This window comes from Lissotriton helveticus, chromosome 4_2, assembly GCF_964261635.1.
Source record: "Lissotriton helveticus chromosome 4_2, aLisHel1.1, whole genome shotgun sequence".
In the NCBI taxonomy this organism is placed as follows: Eukaryota; Metazoa; Chordata; class Amphibia; order Caudata; family Salamandridae; genus Lissotriton; species Lissotriton helveticus.
In genome coordinates, this window is record NC_136064.1 from 153,637,473 (window position 1) to 153,662,585 (window position 25,113).

A 25,113-nucleotide genomic window follows, 5' to 3' on the forward strand; every position below is an offset into this window, starting at 1 on the left:
TCATTCATCTCTGTTTTCTCTGATTGTATGATATGGTGTACATAACGAGGAACAGCAATTTTATTGTCTGCAACAAACTGGATATCCATGTTTACATTCCACATTTTCAAAATAATTGGATTATAGTCATAAATATACTTTGAAGTTTCTGTTTTACTTATTGTTGCACATGTTTTTCTGTGATTTTTAAGGTATTGTATGTCTTACTGCTGACAAGAAGCTATTTGAACTTCTGTGTCAAATGATAGGTTGTGGGAATCCAAAACTACACCTTGCACAAAATGTACCTTCATATCTGTACTTTCAATGGCAATATTTTCTGCACCTATGGGTTTGAATTTGCAAAACTTGTTGTCTGTCTCTAGGTATTTTCTAAGGGGAAACGTGCCTACAAGGGATACTTTTTCAATAGTTATTCTCATGTGGTCAAGCAATCATCAGTCATAAGCTCTACACAGTAGCTTACACTTCGAGATTACAGCTGTTGAGTAGCTGGCGATGACACCGAAAAGTCTTAAGATCATAAGGCTCATAGGAGCATGACTCCTCCAGTGGTCGAATTGGCCAAAATCCAACATGTGTGGGCTTGGCTGATCACTTCAATTAAGTTGTCAGCATGCCAACAAGCTACTCAACAGCTGTGATCTTGACCTTGAACACGATTATAACGGACAAACTATATCAATCATTCTAATCTACCTATATAGTCCTCTTAGGGTCATTCAACATATGAATTTACCATCCTGACGGTCTAACAGATGCCTTCACAACATAGACAGAAACTTCAACAACTACACCAATTTTCTTTGTGAAGTTTTTCACTTAAGGATTTGTTTTTTAGTATGATCAGTCACAATTTCCATTTGTACATACAGTTGGGAATAGGTGACCACATTAGTGGCAACAAGATGACTAGAGTAACAAATAACTTCCAAATCTCAGTCACTGTGTGATGATGTATGTTCATATATGTAACGTGTTTTGTATCCTTTAATATTGTCTCAACATATATTTTTGTTTCAAGAAGCATACATCTGTCTTGAATATTTTTCTGCAGATCTGTTCATGTTGAAATAAGTAATTTAGCTTTTGAAATAACTTAATGTAAGCTTATGACTGACGATTGCTTGAAAACATGAGAATAATTATTAAAAAAGAATCCCTTGTAGGCATGTTTACCCGTTGATACATTAATCACCCAAGCCTCCATGGGTCTATTGGGTTTCCCACCCCTCCTTTCAAGGTTTTTAAGCAATGTCTTTGGGGATTGCACATGTGACATACTGTTTGATGAAATTAAGCGATATTCCAAGTTTTCATCCAATCAACAATCTTTGTCCAAGAATTCTCTTGCAGAGAGATTTTGGAGATTTAGTCTAGTCTTCAATATATAGTTAAAAGCATACAAAAGACCAGCTAAATCACTTCAAATTGGAGATGAAATATGTATGGAATGCACTGCTGATTTCTTGGGTCTTCTGAGTATAATCTTGTTGACCGGTTTTCAAATGCATGTATCTATACAGTGTGGTCATCAAAGCGTCCATCTTCTCCACTGGGGAAGAGTTGAGGAAAACACTAAGCTTCCAAACTTCTCTCCCATATACTCATGGGAGTTCCTTTTGCTTGCTTCAATTGAAACAATTCAATGGCATCACCAATCGCTTCTTTTGAATGTAGACAATAGATGCTGTTAGTGCTGATCTGGATCGATCTACTTTTTCAAAGTGCCCACTTGATGATAATGTTTCATCCTGTACATGTAGCATCTTCTAGAACATCAACATTCTTATAAAAAGCATTATTTTGTACCAGGTATAATGTGGCATTTTTAACTTTACTAATATCTACTATCTCTTGCCAAATTATTATATTTTTTTAGCACACCATTTACTAAAATGACAAATGGTTCATTGTCCTCCCGTCTACATCAACAGATGTAATATTCTGATTAAAATCTAAAGGTAAGTACACAACTCTTATAGTAGGGCCTTTTTGAAGGTCAGTTTGTGGTGCCTTTCCTACATAGGCTACATATGAACTACAGCCCTACAATGGGTGTATACATTGGATCAGAATAGACTCGTAAACATTTAAATCTGCTTGTTCTTGAGGAATAGGTACCAAGTCTAAGTTGTACTGCTTTAACTGGCATTTTGTTTTTTTTCTAACTTGTAACAGTACTTTCATATAAGTTACTGAATGGATATGACAAATAATTTTTCTACAAATAAATAGCAAATAGTTTCCACTTACAATTGTTCTTTTTTCATTTTTTTAAATAAAAAACAACATTCCTAGTTTGACTTTTGTAGTGAGTGTGTCGACAATAAATACAAACACAGTTTGATTTTTCAGAGGAAGCTATGCTGAACTTTGTAATCTCTTCTAAAAAGTTATCAATAGTAGTCTCTTTGTCCTCGTCTACTACAGCTACAGATAATAAGTATTCACTTTCTGTACACTCCTCCTCAACCCCAGGAAATGATGCTGAACATCATCACAAACTTTTTCTACATCTGCTACTCTACCATGCAAAAGAGCTGTATTAATTTCTCCCAAATATAGTGCAGGAGTTCTAATTTAGTAAAGTCTCCTAAGTAACTTTCACATTTCAGAGTGATGAAATGCAAACTTTCTCAAATGATGAAAAACACTTTGACATACTTTCATGGATAGACATGCCAGTGAATGTCCTTGTAAATTACTAAACTTTCTCACTTTGCATGGATCATAACCCTGCAAAATTTCAGTTTTTTCCCTAAACGTTGTGCATGAAAACTGACGTAGAAAATGTCTCATTACATCAATAGATTCTTGTTGAACACTACAAAAACTGCTACAATTCCACGTATATGTAATTTTCTACTCACAGAAAATGATTACTACCACTGTCTTTAAGAAAGAACCAGTAATGACAATTGTTCCCTCTCTTTTTCCACTGATACACATACAAATGGAAACATTACCCTCAGTTTTTTCATATTGTTATACTACTTCTCATTGGTCAGTTTCTTTGTATCCTTTATTGCCCTTATTAATAGTGAACTGTAGTGGCAATTACCCAGGCACTACTGCTACTTGGTTTGGTTTGGAAGTTGTAATGAAAGAGGCCTTTGGCCAATTAATGACATTTTGCCTTGCACTGTCCTGGTGTATTTCAACATATGCAAAAAGCAGAAATGGAAGTGATCAAACCATTTCTGTTCACAGATTGACAAAGCCAGGAAACATTAATAAAGCTGTTTCTACATTCCTCACAGACCATAACATGGGCTCTATCTACAACAACTATCTAGGATTCAACACGCATGGAATTGCTCCCCCTCCCTCGCAGCACCACCATTAAGTGAGGCCTGCCCCTACACTTGCACTCTCGTGTGTTTGTGATCGAGGTCCTCTTACACCCGCAGGTTTACCTGCGCCTCATCTCTGATGGTCTAGTGGACCTCTGTCTTCTTGCTCCGGGTCCACCTTTTACTCGTTTTTCACTCATTTTTCTACCCTCAATTTCAGCCTCTTTTCTTCATATCTGCACTTTTCTGCTTTTTTTCACTTTACCCCCTTTTTCCTTTATTCCTCCCTTTCCCTCCTTTCCCTTTCCAGCCCGCTTCCATGCCGCTGCTGCCCCCATGGTGCCTCCCCTCAGTGCAACCAGCCCAATTCAGTTCCCCTCCCGGCCTCCCGGCCTCCGAGCTGTCCAGCCCTCCCAGACCCCTGCTTAATGGCAGCCGCTGAGTGGCCATGCCACTGGCATGCCAAAAGCAAGATCTTCTGTGCCTGTTCATGACCCGTCAGCGACCAGCGCCACGTACCCTGGATCTCTGCACCGCCAATGCTACGACCCTGCGGAACTCCATGCACTCAACCCAGGCCGCGACAACAACGGTAAGCTAGCATCACCAGCTGACACCCACGGACCCAGCGCAACGCACCCGCATGAACACAACCAAACCAAAGACCCTGCAATGCATCCTCCTCAACATCCGATCCCTCCACAAACACGCCACAGAAATCTGGGACCTCCTCAACAGCACCACCCCAGACATAGCATTCTTTACCGAAACCTGGACCAATGCCACCTCGGGCCGGACTTCGCCATCGCCATTCCCCAAGGATACAAGATCTCCAGGAAGGACCGCCCACCCGACCGGGAGGAGGAATTGCCATCATCCACAAATCCAGCCCCCACCTGAACACACTCCCCGAGGAGCCCAAAGACCTGATGGAACACCTTCACTTCAAGACCTTGGCCAGCCCTACTTCCACCCTCTGACCCCCTGGACCCCCCAGAACTTTTGCCAACTCCATCACGGACATCATCTCCCCGCATGCCATTGTGTCCACCAACAACACCCTACTGGGAGACCTCAACTTCCACCTCGACAACCAATTGGACCCTAGCACTTCATCCCTCCTGGACAACATCCACAACATTGGACTCTGCCAGATCACGTCCAAACCCACGCACTCAGCATGACACACCCTCAAACCCCTCTTCAAAACAGGAAACTCCATCACCTTCAGCCACACCACTGAGCTCCCATTGACTGATTATCGATGCATACACTTCACCTTCAGAACCCTCATCCTACACTGACACCAGCACCTGCTCCCACTTAGAAACTGAACCAGAATCTCCAACATTCAGCTAAACTCATCACTCAGCAACTCCACCCCAACCAGCGCAGAAAGAAATGACCCCAACATCGCAGCCCGTACTCTGCACAGATTGGTCTCCGACAGTGCCAACACCATAGCCCCCCTCAAGAAAAACGACAACACCCATGCCAAGAAAGCTAGTTGGTTTACCACCGAACTTCAAGAGTCTAGATAAACTTGCCACCACATTGAAATGGCCTGGAGAAACACCAAATCCTCAGAAGCTCACAACAACTTCAGAGCTGCCATCAACGCCCACCACCAACTTATCCGAGAAACGAGAAAAAATGATTAAAGACAGAATCTCCACTCATGCACACAAAGCAAAGAACTCTTCAACATCATCAAGGAGTTCACCCAATCCACCAGAAAGTCCAGCAACATCCCTACCTCACAAGACCTCTGCAACAAACTCAGCACCTTTTTCCACCTCAAAATCAAGAGCATCTATGACATCTTCAACGAAGACAACCAACACACTGAGCTGTCACCAACCACCCCAGACACCCTGAAGCCAACGATTGACAACTGGAAGGCCCTCACCACTGAAAACACTCTGAAGAAGATGAAGTCAATCCACTCCGGGCCCCCTATGGACCCCTGCCCCCACCACATTTTCAACTAAGTATAGGCGAATTTTGCAGATTTGCAATCAGCGAATTCGCGCGAAATGGCAAAAAAAATCCATGAGTTTGAGGAAAAATCCGCGAACTCGCGGATTTGCACAAATATATACTGGAGTACTTTCTACTGGCTAATCAATAAGTGCTAGCTGGTTATAGTGCGTTTCCTACACTGCAGCTGCGTAAAGGGCCAGAAGATTTGTCTCCAGTGACCATGTGTGCCTGTAACTTTGCCACTGCGCCAAAAGGCTCCGAGGTCCCTTGAGTGAGCTGTCCATCATAGTGGGGAAATGGCAGGAAGACGTTTCATACCGCTAGTGTGTGGTGGGCGGGGCCAAACTTGCGGGGCTTCTATGCGAGTTCATTTGCCTCTTGTTTAAACGGTCAGAGAGCGACCAGAGCAGCAGATGAGGAGTAAGCAGCCTCCTGGTCACAGGAACTACACGGGGATGACGCTCGAGAAACTCATGGATGCAAAGACCTCCCTGGATTACAGCTAATTTTTGACGGCAGATATGGGGTTAAAGGACACTTGCCCAGCCTCGACCTTGCTCACTAATTTTTAGAGCTGATTAATACGCTACTGAATTTCAGCTTCAACTTGGGCACCTGCTTTATTTATATCTGTAAGTGCTTCCTGTTGAGGTTTAATTTTTATGACAGGAGGAGCATCGTGCAAGAATGAATCCTGCCCTGCATATTTGTCCACGAATATACCACCCTTTTGTGCAATACCTCTACTCAACTGGAGTACTTTCTACTGGCTAATCAGTAAGTGCTAGCTGGTTGGGTAAATGTATAGTGCTTTTCCTAAACAGCAGCTGCGTAAAGGGGCAGAAGATTTGTCTCCAGTGACCTTGTGTGCCTTTAATTTTGCCACCACGCCAAATGGCTCCGAGGTCCCTTGAGTGAGCTGTCCATCATAGTGGGGAAAGGGCGGCAAGACGTTTCATACCGATAGTGTGTGGTGGGCAGGGCCAAACTTGCGGGGCTTCCATGCGAGTTCACATGCCTCTTGTTTATAAAGGGTCAGAGAGCGAGCAGAGCAGCAGATCAGGAGAAAGCAGCCTCCTGGTCACAGGAACTACACGGGGATTGTGCTCGAGAAACTCATGGATGCAAATACCTCCCTGGATTACAGCTAATTTTCGACTGCAGATATGCTACTGAATTTGAGCTTCAACTCGGGCAATTTCGCGAGATTCGCAGATCGCGAAATTGCAGAAAATCCGCAAATTCCGTGAGCGGAACGGGATTTCGGCCCATACTTATTTTCAACAGAGCCCCCAACACCATCACACCCATGCTCTGCCCACCATCAACTACTCCCTGACAACCGCCTTGTTACCAGATGACTGGAAACACCCTGAGATCAATCCCCTCCCGAAGAAACTCTCAGCGGACCCAACCGACCTAAAAAACTACAGACCATTCTCCTTGCAGCTGTTTCCAGAGAAATTAATAGAGAAGCCATCAACAGCCAACTCGCCACATTAATCAAAGAGCACAACATCCACGACTCCTCCCAATCCGGCTTCAGAAAAAAACACAGTACTGAAACAACCCTCCTCGCCGCAACAGATGACATCCGCACCCTACTGGACAAAAGAGCAGCCCTCATCCTCCTCAACCTCTTAGCGACATTCAACATAATCTATAACAGCACCCTAATATGCAGACTCCACGACAAAGGGATCCAAGACAAGGCCCTCGACTGGATCCGTTCCTTCCTTTCCGACAGAACGCAGCGGGTCATACTCCCCCCTTTCCTCTTGGACCCCAAACCAACTACCTGAGGAGTCCCCCAGGGGTCATCCCTCAGCCCTACGCTCTTCAATGTCTACATGGCTCTGCTTCCCCCGATCGTTATAACCTACAGATTCAACATTGTGTCATACGCAGACAACACCCAACTCATCCTCTCCCTAACTGTAGCAGGCCAATTCTGCCTACACCTGAGGCATGATACCATGATAAGCCCCCACCAGCTAGAAGGAATCTGTTAAATCGACCAAACAGTCCCAGCTGTTCTTTTTCTATGAATAGGCCCCAAAGTGTCTCTCTCACACAATGTCCTCAGTGAGGCTCAGCTCCCCGGGGGCCCCCACTCCCTCGATCTGTACTTCTTCTCTTACACCCACGTACATACCTCAAGAATAGCAAAACCGCAAGAACAGGGAACTTCCCGAGCTAAAAGAGACATCACTCAATACCTGATGGTTGGGGCCACTTGCCATTGTCATCTTTCATATTATTGTATCTGTTGCTAGCTTGAATGTAACTAAGACGTGCAACCAATATCTTCCTAAATGTTCCACTTTCTTATAAAAGTTTCCCTGAAGTGACGCAAATCCTGGTCAATAGATGTTCAATTTCATTATGATTCATGCTCAAACATCCTGTGACCTTTTGAGAAACTTTTTGTAGCGTGGGTGGCACTTCTGTTTTGTTAAATATTTTCCAGAAGTGACCAAAGTACGTCATGTCCTATAGGTCGAAGACACCTGATAATGTTGTCATTTTGTGGTCAATGGTTCATCATTGAAAGAGTATAAAGATCTGCTCCTCAGTCCATTCGTCGGACTACCCCGCTGTAGTGACCCCTTGGATCACTGACGCCTGTGTGGTCTCCTACAGCCCTCTATATAAGCATCTTTGGCTGAAGCTCTAATTGTTTCTGGTACTTTAAAATTGTCTCTTTCTCTCTCCTCTGCATTGCCCTTATTCTAAAACGTTATTGCAAATGCAAAGCAATAATGGTTCCTCCTAACTTAACATGTGCATTCCTAGCATTATTGAATCTTAAAAAGGGTTCTTCTTTCATATAAATCAGAAAGCTATTTTTCTCTACTGTTTACATGTCTATTTTTCATAGTTTTGCAGAAGCACCCCCTCAAATTAAGCTGCCTGGGTTAAGTGCCTCAGGACAATGACATTTCACCCTTTCTTTGCATTTAAATGTACTTTGAAATTGTAAATTCTTGGATGGCTAATTTTCTCATTTAAGGTTTTACCTTCTAGGCACAAGAGCGTTACAAATATTTATTTTTGTGTTGCTGTTTTCTAACTGATTGCTATTGTACTTTTAAATAGTCCTTCTAAACTAATGAATTGATAAATATATTCTCTGCTGTGTTAATGATTTTATGAATAAAAGTGCTACTTCAAAGACCTTTGTTTCACATCTCTGTTCATTACTTTTAGACAGACAGTGTTTCGGTGGCCTGTGACCAGCACAGGAGGGTCTATTTCACCCCTCAACATATCCAACAAACGCAACTCCGCCCGACACAACTTTTGAGAAGGCATGGAATCCGTTGCCAAATGGATGAAAAAATGCTGCCTACAACTAAACACCATCAAAACTGAAGTACTCATCATGGGCCAAACTCCACCGCTTGGAACGACACCTGGTGGCCCTCTGCCATCGGACGCCCACCCACCCCCACAGACCACGCACGCAACCTGGGAATCATCCTGGACTCAGAGCTCAAAATGGACCACCAGATCAACTCTGTATTGTCCTCAAGCTTCCACATCCTCCACCTCCTACATAAGACCTTCAAATGGATCCCCCTCGAACACAGCAACACACTCTATGCCAGAATAAACAAAAACTACACCGCAAGCTAGAGAACATCCAAAAAGCTACCGCAACACTGGTCTTCAACCTGTCAAGACACTGCCACATCTCCCAGCACCTGCGCACACTCCACTGGCCCCCCATCATAGCTAGAGTCAACTTCAAGATGCTCACCCATGCTCACAAGGCCCTCCACGACACCAGACCAGCATACCTGAACAGCCTACTCAAATTCCACGTGCCCCAAATGACCATACGATCAGTTCAGCTCTCCAATGCCATGGTTTTCCGTGCTAGAAAGACCAGACCGGGAGGCCGCTCCTTCTCCTTACTCGTGGCCAGAGCCTGGAACAACTTTCCGTTCCACCTCAGACAGACAACATCGCTCCCCATCTTCGTAATAAACCTTAAAACCTGGCTCTTTGACAGACACCCTCCTTGATGGACTGGAACCTGTGACCCCCCAGCACCTTGAGACCCTTACGGGTGAGTAGTGGCGCTAACAAACACCTAATTGATTGATTGATACAGATGAAGGCAACAGGGTGTTTCTCAGCAACCAGAAACTCTGCATCTGGTCTTATGTAGCTCTCACATAGTCAGAATGATTATAACGACTCTCTTCAGAGCCACCCTATTGACAATACCAAATAATATTGATTTTAAATCCCCATTTTAGATCCACAAACCAAAAGCATATATTTAAGGTGCAGCAACACATTTTAGATATATAACTCTAATTTTACATCTGTATATGTTGCAATGATTTTGTAAATAGTTTTTTTGTGTCAAACTGTGTCTGCAAGTGGGTGCATATGTCTGAGTGGGTGTGCGACTGAGTGCATTAGCCTTTGAGTGGGTACATGAGTGATTGCTTCTGTGACTGGGTGTGTCAGTGTTTAAGTGGGTCTGTGAGTATGTGCATCAATTTCTGAGTAGCTCTGTAAGTGGATGCATGCATATCTGATTGGGTCTGCAAGTGAGGTATGAGTGGGTGCAAGAGTATGTGAGTGGGCATGTGAGTGGGTGTAGAAGTCTCTAAGTGCCTCTATGAATGTCTGAGTGAGTCTGTGATTCTTTAAGTGGATCTGTGAGTGGGTGTGTCATTCTCTGAGTAGATCAGTAAGTGACTGAGATAGTGTCTGAGTGGATCTTTGAGTGGGTGCAAGAGTCTGTGAGTGGTACCTGAGTGGATGAGTAACTTTAATTTAACTTTTGTAGTACCTTAGTATATATGTTCAACAATCATAAACTCTTACAAAATTCTCACACTCACTGAATGGTTTCATCAGTAATGTCATCAATGTTTTTATTTGAGATGTCATCAGTGATGTCACTGACCATGTCATCAGTAATGTATTATTTGATTTCATAAGCAGGGCATTATGGGGGTGCAGAGCTAGCATATCGATGTATAAATATCCATATACAGAAATATTGAGGTAAAAATATTGTGCTCAAGAATAGTGATTGTTAGGTAAGTAATATCGATTGCAAACATATCGAAGTATTAAATATCTTTTACACAAATAAAGTTGTTAAAAATATTGATTTAGTAATAATGTTATGTATTTTTGTATTTTGTATGAGAATTGTTTGTATTTTTTGTATATGTGTTAAAATTGTAGTCGTTAATATTTTTATTTATATAAAATTTTGCATTTTAGTTCCGTAGCAGGTTTTGGCTTTATAGGGGAATAGGGTGGGAAATAAGTTAGGTATATAGATTTTATTTATTATTTATAGTAGTTATTAATTTTGTAATTGAATTTTGCGTTTTTAGTTCCATAGCGGGTTGTGGGTTTATAGAGGAATAGGGTCTGAAGTAATTTAATTATATGAAATGTTTTCCATTATTTATATTTATTCATAATTTTATAATTGTGATGTTACAGATTTCAATGTGTACATACATTTTTTAATAATTGTTTGATAATTAGTTGATAATTCATTTAAATTAATTAATTATCAACTAATTATGGTAATTGTTTAATTAATTTTAGGTTTGTTATGTGGTGTTTATAGGTGTAAATGGTGGGAAGTCATTTATTTATTATTTATGAATTATTAATTAGTTGTTAATTAATTAGAATTAATTAATTAGAAATTATTCATTGTAATTGTGTAATTATTTTAGGTATGTCTTGTGGAATTATAGTGTTAAACAATGTGTAATTCATTAATGTTTATTATCTTTTTTAATAATAATATATTTAAATTTCAATATTAGTTATGTTATTAATGGAAATAAAATGTAATAACAATGTTAATGTTTTTAATTTTATTGGTTTGGTATCCAGCACTTTCCCTACTTTTGCACTCATATAGTAATTTTTACCCCCCCCACCGTCCAACACTTTCCCTGCTTTTGCACTCACTGGAGTGGAAATAGTAATGTTTGCCCCTCCGCTATCCAGCACTTTCCCTGCTGTTGCACTCACTGGAATAGGAATAATCATTTTTACATCTACGCTATAGAACATTTTCCCTGCTATTGTAAATATTGCATAGCAAAAGGAATGTTTTTTTGTAGTTTAATGTGTTAATTAATTAAAGAATATTTTATTTTATTTTAAATTATTGATATATGTAAACATTTTATTTTTATATCATTTAAAAAGCTTATAAATTAAATAAAGATAATAGTTAAAATGTATTTAAGTAAATATATGTATATGTACACATTTTTGGGTGTTATATTTTTTAACTTAAGAGCAATTGTTATATTTAGTTAAAATATATGTTAAATGAAATTCATGTTGTTAAAAATATTAAAATTATTCAATATATTTAGTTTCAGTTATATATATTTTTAAGTTGATATTTTTTACATCTATATTTTTTATTTCGATATTTTTTATTCAATATTATTGCACTTACCTGCTTAAGTATAGGGAATTGGTATTTTTGTATTCAATATTTTTACATCGATATTTTTGTAAACTATATTTTTTAGATCAATATTTAAACGGGGAACCATTGTGGGGGCATAATTCGTAGTTAGCGCAGGTAACTATAACTGACAAATTTCACTGGTTTTGTAAGAGTGAAATCTGAGTCAACTATAATGTCGCTATAACTTTTGTATTTTTAAGTACCTTTCCAAGGTTTTTCAAAATATATTTCTTAACTATAATGTCCCTTTACCCTTTGGTTTTTTCAGTGAATTTCTATGTTTTTGTAGCTAGTAGTCATGTTTGCAGAGTGATGGACAAGGGGGACAGGGCCACCGACCAGCTCTTAGGAATCCTGCTGTGTCAAACTTACTGGAGGTAGCAGGAGGGCTTCTGGGCCCCCAAGAACCCCCTGCACCCAAGGAGAGCCCTCCCCCGTCAGCAGTGCACCAAGAGGCAGGTTTGCAGAGTGGTAGAGCTATAGGGTGTGTCTTCTGAACACCTCTCAGTAATCCTACTGTGTGGGGCTTACTGGAAGTACCAGGAGGACTACTTGGCCCCCAAGGATATCTAGCAGCCAAGGGAACTTCATCCCCCAACCAGCAGCGTGCCAGGAGGCGTGATTGCAGAGCGGTGCAGACAGGGGTGGGCATCTTGCACCATGCTGGAAGCTTTTTCTTTTCTTTATTTTATTATACGGAAATGAGGCCAGGTGGTCCCCCTTCCCCAGGCTGCTTTTGGCCACAGGGACCCCATGCCCTGGGGTCAGCCTTTTTTTAAAAACATGGTTGGAAAGCCACATGGCCCTCCTCACGGACTAATTTGTGTTCCAGGGACCCCGCTCTCAAGAGCCTGTCCACAATACTGAGTGCCCTGATTCCACCCAGAGCACCCAGTTTTTCACGTAGGGGACCATGGGTGGAATCTAAAGGCCCATGTTGTGCCTGCTGCCTCTCTGCGTCCTGTGAGAGCCGGCATTGGTTTTGGACAGTGGGAGCTGCTGTACATGCCGCTCCCTCTGTCATAAAGCAATTCTGCTCTGCTTTGAATAAGCAGGAGCATTACATGGTCTCACTTAGTCGAAGCAGAGCAGAATTTGCTATGGCTTCAATCAATCAATCAATCAATCAGGTTTTCTGAAGCGTGGCTGCTCACCTGTGAGGGTCTCAAGGCACTGGCTTGGTGGGAGTGGTGCCGCAGTTGTTGACTTTGGTGCACGCACGGACAAAGGCCTGCACTTTATGGTGGATCCCTCCCTTACAAATGGGGCTGCCAACTTTGGCATGTGGACCACACATCTGACCTCAAGCAGATCAAACGTCTCAAAGATTGCCTAGCACTATCTATTCCTAGATTTCTGTTGGGTCTTGCTTCCCGGGTGCTCTTTTTCATCTGGCAGGATCCAGTGGTCTTGGCAGGCAGGCTAAAGGCTCTTACTCCAGGCTCAAGGCAAGTGTTCATCACTTCCTAATGGATGGCCCCTCACCCAGAAGAGAGACTAGCAGATCTTGGTCCATTGTACTTGTTCCACCTAGAAGTCTTGGTGTTTTCATGGTTGATGAACAGTAATGTTTACGGACTCATGCCTCCACCTTAATTGTACCAATCCAGACACATATGTGATGTAGGTCTGAGCCTTTGAAATTTGAGTTGTGGGTATCAACTCCTTTGAAGTGCTCTCCTCTCTGCTCTTTCCTGTGTCAAATGGACAATCTGCCACAGTGAGAGTGACTACAATTCTGATTGAGCCACAAATCCCACCAAGGGAGTAACCAGAGATGCACCTGGCTGTCAGCTTCCAGTCAAATATGACCCATAATGAATCAAAGCATACGTTTTCCTCCCTATAAAGATTCCCTTGTCCACTGTACCACTCCCATCATGTTTCTGACAATGCACCCAGACAACACTAACCAGTAACTCTTCCTGAAATCAAAGGGACCTTTGATATACACTGTGGATGTGGTGCCCCCCTACCTTCAGGGTGTATTCCCAACACAACATTCAGGAATACCAGTAATCCACATCTCCTGTCTGGAGGTTACAGTCCTCACCTGCACTAGCCTTTCCAGGTCCTGAGATTCCAGATTGGAAAACTCAGGGCCCCATGTTGTATAGCATGAAAAGTCACCCATACATCCCAACATGTACATGCAAGTATCACTCACTGTCCTGACCTACACACAATTTGCACACGCCAAAGTTGTGTTAAGCATACAGCCATGGAACTTTACATGAGTGGACTGGTGAGCAGGTAGAAATGTCTCTTCACACTACTTTGTTTTTCCAATGAAAAACAAAGTGGGGATGCTGCCACAACCGCGCTCATTTCACTTAACTCCAGGTAATGGCAGTAGCCCTCTACCACTAGAAAGGTGGCCCTTGGTGTGCTCTAACAAGTCTGCATTACTATGAGACTGGTCCACATCATAGCACATGTGCAGGCACTGTGTTAGTCTGTGTCTAAAAATCATCATTAGATATCCATGCAGCTGGGGCATGCACATGAGTTACCATGAAGAGGAGTTTTCAGTCCCAACACTTGGACATGACCCTGGGTGGGCATAGAGGCTCTGCAAAAGGGAGGAAGGGCTCCTCCAGCTTGGATTCTAGGAGTAAGAAGTACAGAGGGATTGTTTTCAAAAGGGTGAAAAGGAACTGCTGAACACTTGGATAAGATACATTCTGGGAACCTTTATCCCACAGGTAAGAAATGAGCTAGAAATCACCAAAACCAGTAGCTACTGCAAACCATAACTGTGGTCCCCAAAGGCACCCTCCTCAGAACACTTTCTGAAGATGAGAATAGGACTAGATCCTCCTTGCTGTAACCAGGAATGAGCCATCAAGGTCTGCATCTGCTCTTTCACATACCACGGCAAAGAAGTAGGTTTCGAGGGTCAGTTTGCCGACCCTCTGCTTATTGCTAAGGACACAACAAGCTGAAGAATCACATTTTCCTGATTGTTCAGTTGGCCATTCTCAACTGGATCTTTACTGGACCTAAAGTAACACCTCTGCTGGAATGCCCTAAATGTCCTCTCACTTTTACCTTTTCGGCAGCAGCAAATCCTGTCAGCAGACTCTCAACAGGAAGGTTTCAGAGTCCTAGGGCCTGCATTGAATACTGCCTTGTGCCTTACACAGAACAAAAAATCCAAGCTGTTCACCTGTGGTGAGATCTTTCTGGACACAGTTGAATGTTAGATTCTAATTTCATTCTGCAAGCCAAGACCCTTAGGAAGAGTTTGGTGGATGAGTTACTCTCTCACAAACGTGACGGACATTCCATGCACCTAATTACAACTGCATTAAATCCAATGATACTTGTAATTAGGCAGATGGGATCTCCGTCCAATAAACTCTAACTTGGGCCCTAAATCGGATCATATAGCTCTTGACTGGGTTGCCCCTCTTGTTGTATCTGACCTTGTGTGCGTTGGCTCTGGTCTCCTAGACTTATTTCTATGGTTCAACTTATTAGATTATTGTTGTTATGGTGACATTCTTTACTAAAATCTACTCTATTGTTAACATTTAGGGTCCCATTAGGATGGCGGGCGGATCGTCCCCGCAAGGCCGGCGGTAGTAACCGCAGGCCTGGCGGGGGCGTTCCGCCCGCCATCCTTGCCAGAATGATCCCCCGGGGGTCCGCGGTTGACAGAAAGACCGGCCGCCGCTTTTCAGCCCGGTCAACATGTCGACCGGGTAGAAAAGGGTTCTATACGGTGGCAGTGTCTATCACACACTGCCAGCCATATTAGGATGGGCATTTTTCAATGCCTTTCTGTGGCGGCATTGCGGCATGCGGAGTCTGCTTTGGCGGGCCGTTAAGGGCCCCCAAGGACTCTGGAGGGTGTTGGATGCCTATGGTATCCCCCAGCAGTTCCATGCACAACATGCCTACCTGGCATTGAGCCAGGCGGTGCTGAGTGCACCGCCCGCCACAATGCTAGGAATGCTGGATGTGCCCGCCACTGTGGCGGGTGCATTCTAATGCCAGCCACGGGACCCCGACCCTTATGTTGGGTGGTCCATTTCCACGATGGGATGACGGGCTGACAAAGTCCGCTCGTCATCCTAATGGGCCCCTAAGTTTGGACATTGAATTCTTTGTTGTTTTGACTATATTACTGTTTTGATACTGCATAAATACTGTAAACATTACCCTAACTTGAGCTTCAGGCTTGGTGCCAAAGCCACACGGGGCAGAGCTCAGGTTAGTGTTGTGGCTATGGTTTTTACTCTGAGAGGTAGTGATATTATTCCTTGCAGTAGGAGACTGCCCACTCCAAAGATATTATCCCCATTGTTACTTCCTTCAAATGTGGCTCTGCAGATGGAAATACATTCACATTATTCAAATAGTTTTTAATTATAAAGGCGAGACCCCCTCCATCCTTGCAGAGCTTTGATCTTGACAGATTGAGTAGCCCTTGGAGTAAAGTATTTGCAAAGGTCTGATGTAGAATCTATTTTCCAGATTTCGGTGTTCGATTAAATATCTAAGTTAAGATCCATAATAAGTTCTTTAATGTAGATAGCGTTTCAAAAAGCTGACCAAGCTTGAAAAAAAGACCCTATATCATAAAGATATGACTGGATGTGGAGGGAGGAAGAGGGTAGGGAGGTGGAAACATTTCAACGTTCAAAGTTATATAACTCCTTCATCAGCCCCAATGAGAGGGGAGTGGAGATTTTACACAGAGGCAAGGATGACTGGGAGAAGCACAGGAGACTGACACAAGCTGGGATGAAACTGGCCACTGTCTCTGGCAGTTTTAATCAAATACCCCCCTCAACAGTGGTAATTATGGTCTATTCTGCAAAATCTGAGATTTGCTAACCAGTTTTTAGAAAAAAAACATGTTTCATAAGGGCACAACATGGAAGGACAGTAGCCGGGAGAATCAGGTCTCTATTGCCTCAACCAAAGGACTCTCCTGGTGGTTAGAATTCAGGAAGTGGGCGGGAGTGAAGAGTTTGTGTAGAACAGACCCAAGAAACACAGAGGTCACAAACCAGCACTGTACAAAGAAAGGAAGAGGAAAGAAGCACCAGGAAGCTGCCTGGTTGTCACAATTTACCTCCATAGAATTTCACCTACATGTGGACAAACGTCTGATTTGTCGAATTGACCATGTAGGATCTGACAGGATTCTTACCTGTGCACTGTACCGACGCGTCCCTTCTTTGGTAACACGATGCTGGTGGATTGGAGCTGTAGGAGCACTTTAGCACACTGGACTCATCTCCTCTGCAGCCCACACTGCTTAAATTAGGAACCTTGTTTCGGACGGATCCAAAGGCAGAGCCTCCGGGGGCTGAGATCGGCACTCCGCACCCCAGCTGTCTGCAGACCACAGCGGCATCCTTCATATCCCAATACAAGTCACAAATTGTTCCTTCAAAGATACCTATAGTAACCAGCACAAGCCCGGAACAAGGATCCGCAGCATTGGAGAGGCGAACAACATTTGTATCCACTGCAAAGAAACAGAGAGAAATGAAAAGTTTACTTACATTTCAAACCATAAGGGTATGTATTATGTACATCTCCCAGTACAGTGTCTTCTTATCAGTTTCAGCCAATCACAGGGAGGCAGGGTGAGAGAAAGAGAGGATGGAGGAGACAGAGAAAGTTAAAGACAGCCTGACAGATAGAGAGAGGGTGAGAGAGACAAAAAGGGTGAGCAGGAGAGAGATGAGAAAGAGAGGGTAAGACCAAGAGAGGAAGAGTAAGAATGAGAGTAAGGGAGAGTGAGCAAGAAAGATAGATGGAGAGAGAATAAGAGAAGGAGAGAGAGGTTGAGAGGACACGGAAGATGGAGAGATTGAAAAGGAGCAAGAGAGAGAGGGGAACAGAGACCAAGAGAGGGAGGAAGAAAGGGAAACACAGAACACAAGAGACACAAGAGAGGGAGTGAGAACGAAAGATACTGAAGGCAAAGAAACAGAATGAGATAATTTAGAGAACAAGAGAGGGAGGCAGAGCCCAAAAGAGTGAAATAGGGAGTGAGAGATAACAGTATAAAGGGAAAGAGAGAGATGGGAGGAAAAGAAAGAAAAATAATTTATGATAGAACAAAAGAGAGAAAGCAGGAGTGTGACAGAGGGAGAGAACAGAATGAGAATGAGAGAGAACATAATAGAAAGAAAGAAGACAAAATACAAATCTTGAGGGAGGAAGGGAGAAGAGAGATAGTAACAGAGAAAGAAAGAGAGAGGGAAAAAAGAAGTGGAGCAAAGAAGAGAGAGAGAAAGAAAAAAATACAGAGAGAGAACAAGAGATTGAAAGAAAAATAGAGAGTGCAGAGAAACAGTAAAGAAGAGGAAGAATGAAGGAGGAGGGTCTAGAAAATAAATCTTTGCTTTTCACAATACTAAGACATAGAATGTAAAAGCCATGGATGGAGAGATCAGGATAATTGATACAATTCATATTGTAAATGACATTACAAATCTTTATGTAGAGTGTTGTGATGTTTACAAAAGCAAGAACTGAGAGGAATAACACACATACACACCGCCTAGACGCCTATGAAGACCCCAGCATTAGCCAGGGTGATTTCAATGTGCTTGATGTCTTCGGCAATCATAGCCAAGAGACGGAGGGGCATATTATCAAGAACGGTGTTAAAATTATCGCCGCTTTAGCGACAGGAAAACTGCCGCTAAAGCAGTAATAACGGGCTTGATAATATGCTGTTATGAATTCCAATAGAAGCCCTTGTTCACAACAGAACCTGGGCTTCTATTGGAATTCTCACGGCCATATTATCAAGCCCATTGTTGCCGCTTTAGTGGCAGTTTTCCTGCTGCTAAAGCAGCGATAATCTTAATGCCGTTCTTGATAATATGCCCCTAGATTGTGTAAGGAGGAGAACAGCATGAGGCCATATTGATGAGGAATGGCCTGCTGTATTTTCATCCCTTGGGCAGGCCACCAGAAAGGCTGCTTTTTGTGATGCAGAAGCTCACACCAAGGTGCAGAGGTCAGCATGTTCTGTCTCGCACAGGAGTTGTACTGAAAACAAACCCATCAATGGCGTAGTCCAGTGGTCCGAAAAACTATCACTTCAGCACACATGCAATTCAAAGGTTGCTTAGAGAAATGTAAGAATTCCCTTTTTTATATTGTCTTTCAATGCAGCGTTATTTATTGACCCAAAGCTCAGCCTGGTTTACCAATCTTAGCAGATTGGACTTTGCTTAAAAAAAACTATGGTTGTCTGCGCTGAGCTGCTAAATCAGCAATAATTTTAACGGTGTTCTTGATAATATGCCCCCAAGTTCTGTAAGTTTGACCAAGAGCTGTTTGCAAAACAAGCCAGCGAACCCTCATCGAATCCAGACTGCCTAAGACCATCGAGGGGCTCCAGGAAGAAAAGATCCAGAAACGTTTTTAGTCAGAAGGTTAAAACTTTGAGCAAGTCCTACCATGAGGAGTGGCCGCGCAGGGCTCTATTGTGGTCAGATTGATACTTTGACTTTGTCCCTGTCTAGCGTGAACAGATGTCCCAATAGGCGCTATACGTTTCTAAGTGCTATATAGTGCTAAATCTTCAAAAATGTATATTTCTGGTACCCTACATTGGATTCTTTTTGCTTTGGTGTCATTTTAACAGTAAACATATTTCTAATTGTTATTACTTGGTATTGGATTTTATTTTATTTTGTATCCTAAATATTTACTGAACTGGTGTTTTTAAATACTTTACATACCTGTCTCTGTATTTAAGCCTGCTGGCTCGCTGCCAAGCGACCAAGGGTTGAGCGCAGGAATAATTTTCTGAGATCTATTCTGAGCCCTAGTTTGTATTTGTGGCCTTATTGGCAGTGGTAGATGTATATTTATCACTACTAATAATTCACTTTCCAACATGCTGTCTCTCCTTTTTATGTCCATGCTTTGTTGTTACCTCTTTGTGCATTTTTCTGCAGTTGTTAAATAGTGTTAAATCAACCTGAAGTTGTAGAACAGCTGCACACGAGTATCAGTTACATTGCATAAGGTCACATTCTTTTCATAGGTAATGGGAGATTGAGAGCCTGATTAGGACTTTGGCAGTGTGGGAGTAGGCCGCCACACTGCTGCCACACTCCAACACCACCAAAGCTCCCTGCTGGCCACCCACCAGACAACAAGCATTTGTGTAGTCTGGCATGCAGTCCTTTGGTGTTCCCACGTGGTGCCTTTCAAAGGCTGATTCTGCACTGTTAACAGTCCATGCTGTGCAGGAAAAGGGTGCATGTACATGGGGGGTCACCCATGTGCTCCCTGCATGTATCCCCAGGCTCAGAGGTACCAGGGGATTCTGGATCACTGGTGTGGCAGTGCACGACTGCCGTCACACCTCCATCATGGGTTCGACAATCCAATGGACTGCCAAACTCGTAATCAGGCCCTAACTGATTTGCCCAGAATCATGGCTGTTGAGCCGGCGCTGAGACTCTATATCTAAAGTTTTCAGCTCTGGCCATAATTTCACATTCTGAGTAGAACAGGGGGTGGCAGGTAGAAGCCACATGAAAGCTCAGCTCGTTCTGGGCTTGAGGTTCTAACAGGGCCTTGAGCTGAGCAGGGCCGGCCTTGGGCATGGGCGTGCTGGGCCCCGGCCGAGGGTGCCAGCGTTTAGCGCGGACACACAAAGGGCTGATCTAATTGCTTATTTTTATTTACTTTTTCTTATTACTCACTGCCAGTGCAATTCATTTTCTCAATAAATGATCCCACTCTCTTCGTTGGCGTCTCTTTCACTCTTGTTCCTTCTATGGCCTCTCATCTGAAATTCAGCGCCCAATAGGTGACCCAGGACGGAGGGAATATTTATGTTGACAGGCTGATCACTGGTATGGTAATCACCCAGGACTTGACTGACTGTGAACAGAAGAGGCTCCCTCATAGGGTCAGGAGCGGGGAAGGTGGCTAAACATTGCCCTGTTTCTCCCCCGGGTTTGCCCCTCAACTCCCCTGCTAGGGATCTTCTGATGAAGATAGTAGTTCCAGCTAGAACTGCAGCAATGAGTATTTTACTCATGCATTAATTAATGAGTAATATCTATGAAGCACACAGTTACCCTCAGGTAGCTGTCCTGGAGCTATGCCACATACAAGAGCATCACACAGCACAGGATGGGTTTCACACTCCCTCGCAAAACATAAAACAAAGGCAGCAGGATTCAATTGTGTCAAAGTCACCACTATTATATCCTGAGCTTGCAAAAGGCCCAAGAGCAGCGGCGAGGGAGGGGTGGTGAGAAAGGAAGGAGCACCAGAGCCAGGCTTCAGGCTCGAGCCTGGCTCCAGATGTCAGTGGCTCGCTCGCCTCTGTACTAACTCTCAATACCAGGTACATCCTCAAATACAAATTCAAATCCAAAGATAGTCATCCACAAGTAAGCTGCGCAAAATGATGCGAGCAGCATTTACACCAGAGAGCACTTACATCTGCAGCGCACATGCCTTCAGAATTGTACAGTAATCCTGGTTCCAAGTGTCCTGTTTAGTGCCAGGTACAACCTATTTACCTCAAAAAATGAGCGCCCCTTGCCCTTTTTTCCTTTACCTTTCTATATCTTGATCCTCGGCAGTGACTTGGGGGCATATTATCAACAAATAGCGATATTTGTCGCTAAGTAGGGTTAGCGGTAATTTCTTTATCGCCGCGCATCACCGGATTTTATCGCTGAGATAACGTGCTATTAGCAATGTTTATCTCAATAGCTATAACATTTCCGGCAATAGCGGCGAAATCCACGAATATCGCTGAGAATACAGCGATATTCACGCATTATCGCTAACAGGGTCTTAGCCATTATATCCACCTCCCATTGGATATAATGGCTAAGAACTAGTCTGAGCAGGCGTTAGTTTTTGGAGATATTCGCGCTTAGCGCGAATATTTCCATCGCTACGCCTGTGTTGGTAATAGGCGATAACGATGTTAGCGACTTTCAGTCGCTAACAGGTAGGGTACGCCCACTTTGCATGTCATTAGCGACAAATATCGCTGACATGCAAAGTGGGCCCCAAACCGCTCGCTATCGCCTACAAGCTGTCGCTAACTGCTGTTAGTGACAGCTTGCTAATAGGCCGATAGAATTATCGCCGCTTAGCGGCCTAAAGCAGCGATAATTGCCTATCGCCCCCCCCCCCCTTGATAATATGCCCATTGTTTACACCAAAGGCCATTCACGGTACTGCACTGAAGCTGAGGAGAGCACGGCATTGGTGACCCACAAATCAGAAAACCAAACACTGCACAAGTGCATCAATGTTTGTGGCTTAGAAAATCTGTTTGAGTGAATCGATTGAGGACGGTACGACCTGGTGTTTTGGCACAGCCAGCAAAGCAGCAAAGGCAGCAGCAGAGCAGCAAAGGCCGCAATAAAAGCAGGAGCGAAGACTGATACATTACTATGCTGAACACGTCATGATAAATCAATATCTGCTTCCTTCCGGAAATGTATGACTCAGGTGTTCAAGGAATAAACTTCTATTTCAGTTTCAGAAGAACGGTTACAAAAAATTATCAAATGCGATAAATAAATGTTTGAAACTGAAAATGAATGTGACACCTCACCTGGCCATAGCTGTGTATTTTCTACAGATTATTCTAAATTGGGAAACAGTGCTGTCATTATGCTTTCCAAGATGTTTGTCAAAGAGGTATTTATCTCTTGAAATACATATTGTATCCCCCTCGTCTTTGTGCAAAAGGCAGAGTTCAGATAGTCACACTTCTAAAGGTGAGGGTATCCCTGAATCAAGATGACCTTTTTGTGTTCCTTAACTCCCTATCAATCAATCAATCAGGGGTTGGTAAAGCACGCTACTCATCAGTGAGTGTCCCAAGGCGCTGAGGCGGGGGGGCAACTCTTGCTCAGTCAAAGAGCAAGGTCTTGAGGTCCTGAGGTCCTTGCTGAAGATGTGCAGGTCTAGGGAGTGCCTGATCCTAACTGAGAGCTCCTTCCATCTCTGGGGTGTGATGTAGCAGGAAGCTCTTCTACCTGCTTTGCTTCTGCTGATGCAGGGGTTCTCTGCAAGGGCGAGGTCGGCGGGTCGGGGATTTATTTTGGGTGTGTGGAAACAGACTCTGTCGTTGAGGTATTTGGGTCCGATGTTGTGGAGGGATTTTTTAGGTGTGGGTGAGAAGCTTGAAGGTTATTCCCTCCTCAATAGGGAGCCAGTGGAGGTCTCGCAGCTTCTCAGTCATACATTCAAGCAGAGAGATCCAGAGAACAATTCTGGCCACAGTGTTCTGGATTGTTTGGAACTTGTGTAGAAGGGTTCTGTTGATGCCGGCATAGAGGGCATTCCATATTCTAGTCTGCTGGTTATGAGTCCATGGGTGACGTTTTTACTGTGTTCGGGGGGATTCATTTGAAGGTCTTTCGGAGGATGCGGAGGTAGTTGAAGCTGGTGGAGGCAACAGCGTTGATCTGGTGGGTGATGATGAGGGAGGAGTCAGGGATGAGTCCGAGGTTCTGAGCGTGGTCTGTCGGGGTGAGAGGACTCCCGAGGGTGGAGGGCCACTATGTGTCATCCGAGGCAGAGGTCGAGGGTCCCAGGATGATCTGTTTTCTCTGTGTTGAGCTTCAGGCAGCTGTCCTTCATCCAGGCCGTGATGTCCCTCATTGCTTCCTGGAAGCTGAGCCTGGTGTCTTTAGGGTCTTTTATGGGGGATGGGGCATAAATGGGCAGAGCCAGTTCTTCAGGCATTTCTGCCTCTAACTGCAGCTGCCTGGGAGATTTCCAGGTGATTAGGAGGTGTGAGGAGCATTATAAAAATAGCCCACTAGTTACCTCAACTAAGATCTGGCTCTAGTACTGTGTTGTATAGGCCTGGATGCAAAATTCTGTTCCGCTCACGGACGATGCAAAGTTTGGGCATTTCCGCGTTCTGCGGAGAAAACAGAGATGTATAAACGTCCGCAACCTGCTGTGTAGTGGAAGTTTTTTCTTGTTTGCTCTTTAAATATGCGTTCTTGTGTGTGCCGAAGCAACTTACCGGATCCCTGCGTTCGCCGATGAGTTTTCCTATCTATTCGTGTGCACCACGAGATGTTGGATTGTTGGTAGCCGGTCACGCTGTCCCGCAAGAGTTTGCAATCGCGAACACGTCATTCGACCTGGAACAGGAAATAAGCATCTCGAGCAAGGTGGCCGTACCCATTAGCTACCGCATGGGCAAGTTAGAGATATGATTCTCTGCGAACACGCAAAACCACACCGCGAACGAGCAGGAAAAGCAATCTCTGCATCTTCGCGAAAGTTCTGCATGCTCGGGGAGACTTAGAGCAATTATGCGATAATTTGCGTAGGGCAACTCCACAAATTTCACCCACCCCTATTGTTTTACCAACGTGAAGAGCATCTTCCTCTGCTCTCCGATATCCCCAAAAAAGCAGGGTTAAAAAAGGTCTTCCGTTAACTTCATAAATATACTGGTGGAACAAAGCAGGTTAAAGAAAGGGGTGAACTGGGAAGCTTTTCAGTCTGATCCTGGCTGTGACCATCTAACTGAGTGTCAGCTTCACTGCTAAAGAGGCATGAAGGAAGGCTCTAAGATAAAGTGAGGGTCACCATGCATGTCCCCTGTGCAACACATCTCATGTGCAATATTCATGGTTTTATAATCAATAAGTGACAATGCTCTAGTTACTTTATATGTTACAATCAAGAATAATTGTTCAGTGTAATTGTATCGATAGTGATTGAGCAGCTGCTCTGTTGCTGTCAGTTTTCCTTTCTATAGTCAGTGAGAAGCGTCATGGCTGCTCTTTGTTGCTGTCAGTTGTCCTTTCCATAGTCAGTGAGAAGCGTCATGGCTGCTCTTTGTTGCTGTCAGTTGTCCTTTCCTTAGTCAGTGAGAAGTATCATGGCTGCTCTTTGTTGCTGTCAGTTTTACTTTCCATAGTCAACAAGAAGCGTCATGGCTGCTCTTTGTTGCTGTCAGTTGTCCTTTCCATAGTCAATTAGAAGCGTCATGGCTGCTCTTTGTTGCTGTCAGTTGTCCTTTCCATATTCAGTGAGAAGCGTCATGGCTGCTCTTTGTTGCTGTCAGTTTTACTTTCCATAGTCAGCAAGAAGCGTCATGGCTGCTCCTTCGGCTGAGGACACTGGACTGCGAGGCTTCTGTGCATTTACTCCTACATTTACTCCTACTTCTCGCGGAACCCGCTGTGCGGGTCCCGCTTCGCTGGGCTGCTAACTCACCTCCCTGGACCCTTGCCTGTTGCTCCTGGGGTCTGCCGAGGGTCAAGCAGGGCTGCGAGCAGAGTGCTAGCACCGGCCAGGGACTACGTTTCCCAGAAGCGCCGCCGGCCGGATCATCTGCACCTGGGC

General features: G+C 43.8%; 1 protein-coding gene across 1 annotated transcript in view; it reads right to left on the minus strand.

Annotated features, from left to right (window-relative positions):
- Positions 1–24,864, minus strand: part of LOC144752012 (soluble scavenger receptor cysteine-rich domain-containing protein SSC5D-like) — a 189,370-nt gene extending 164,506 nt beyond the window's left edge. Inside the window, exons 1-2 of the mRNA XM_078639972.1 lie at positions 24,839–24,864; positions 16,928–17,280 (exon numbers count right to left, since the gene is read on the minus strand). Coding sequence (XP_078496098.1) covers positions 16,928–17,280; positions 24,839–24,864 — 379 coding nt within the window. The remainder of the gene's footprint in view (positions 1–16,927; positions 17,281–24,838) is intronic.
- Positions 24,865–25,113: the final 249 nt, after the last annotated feature.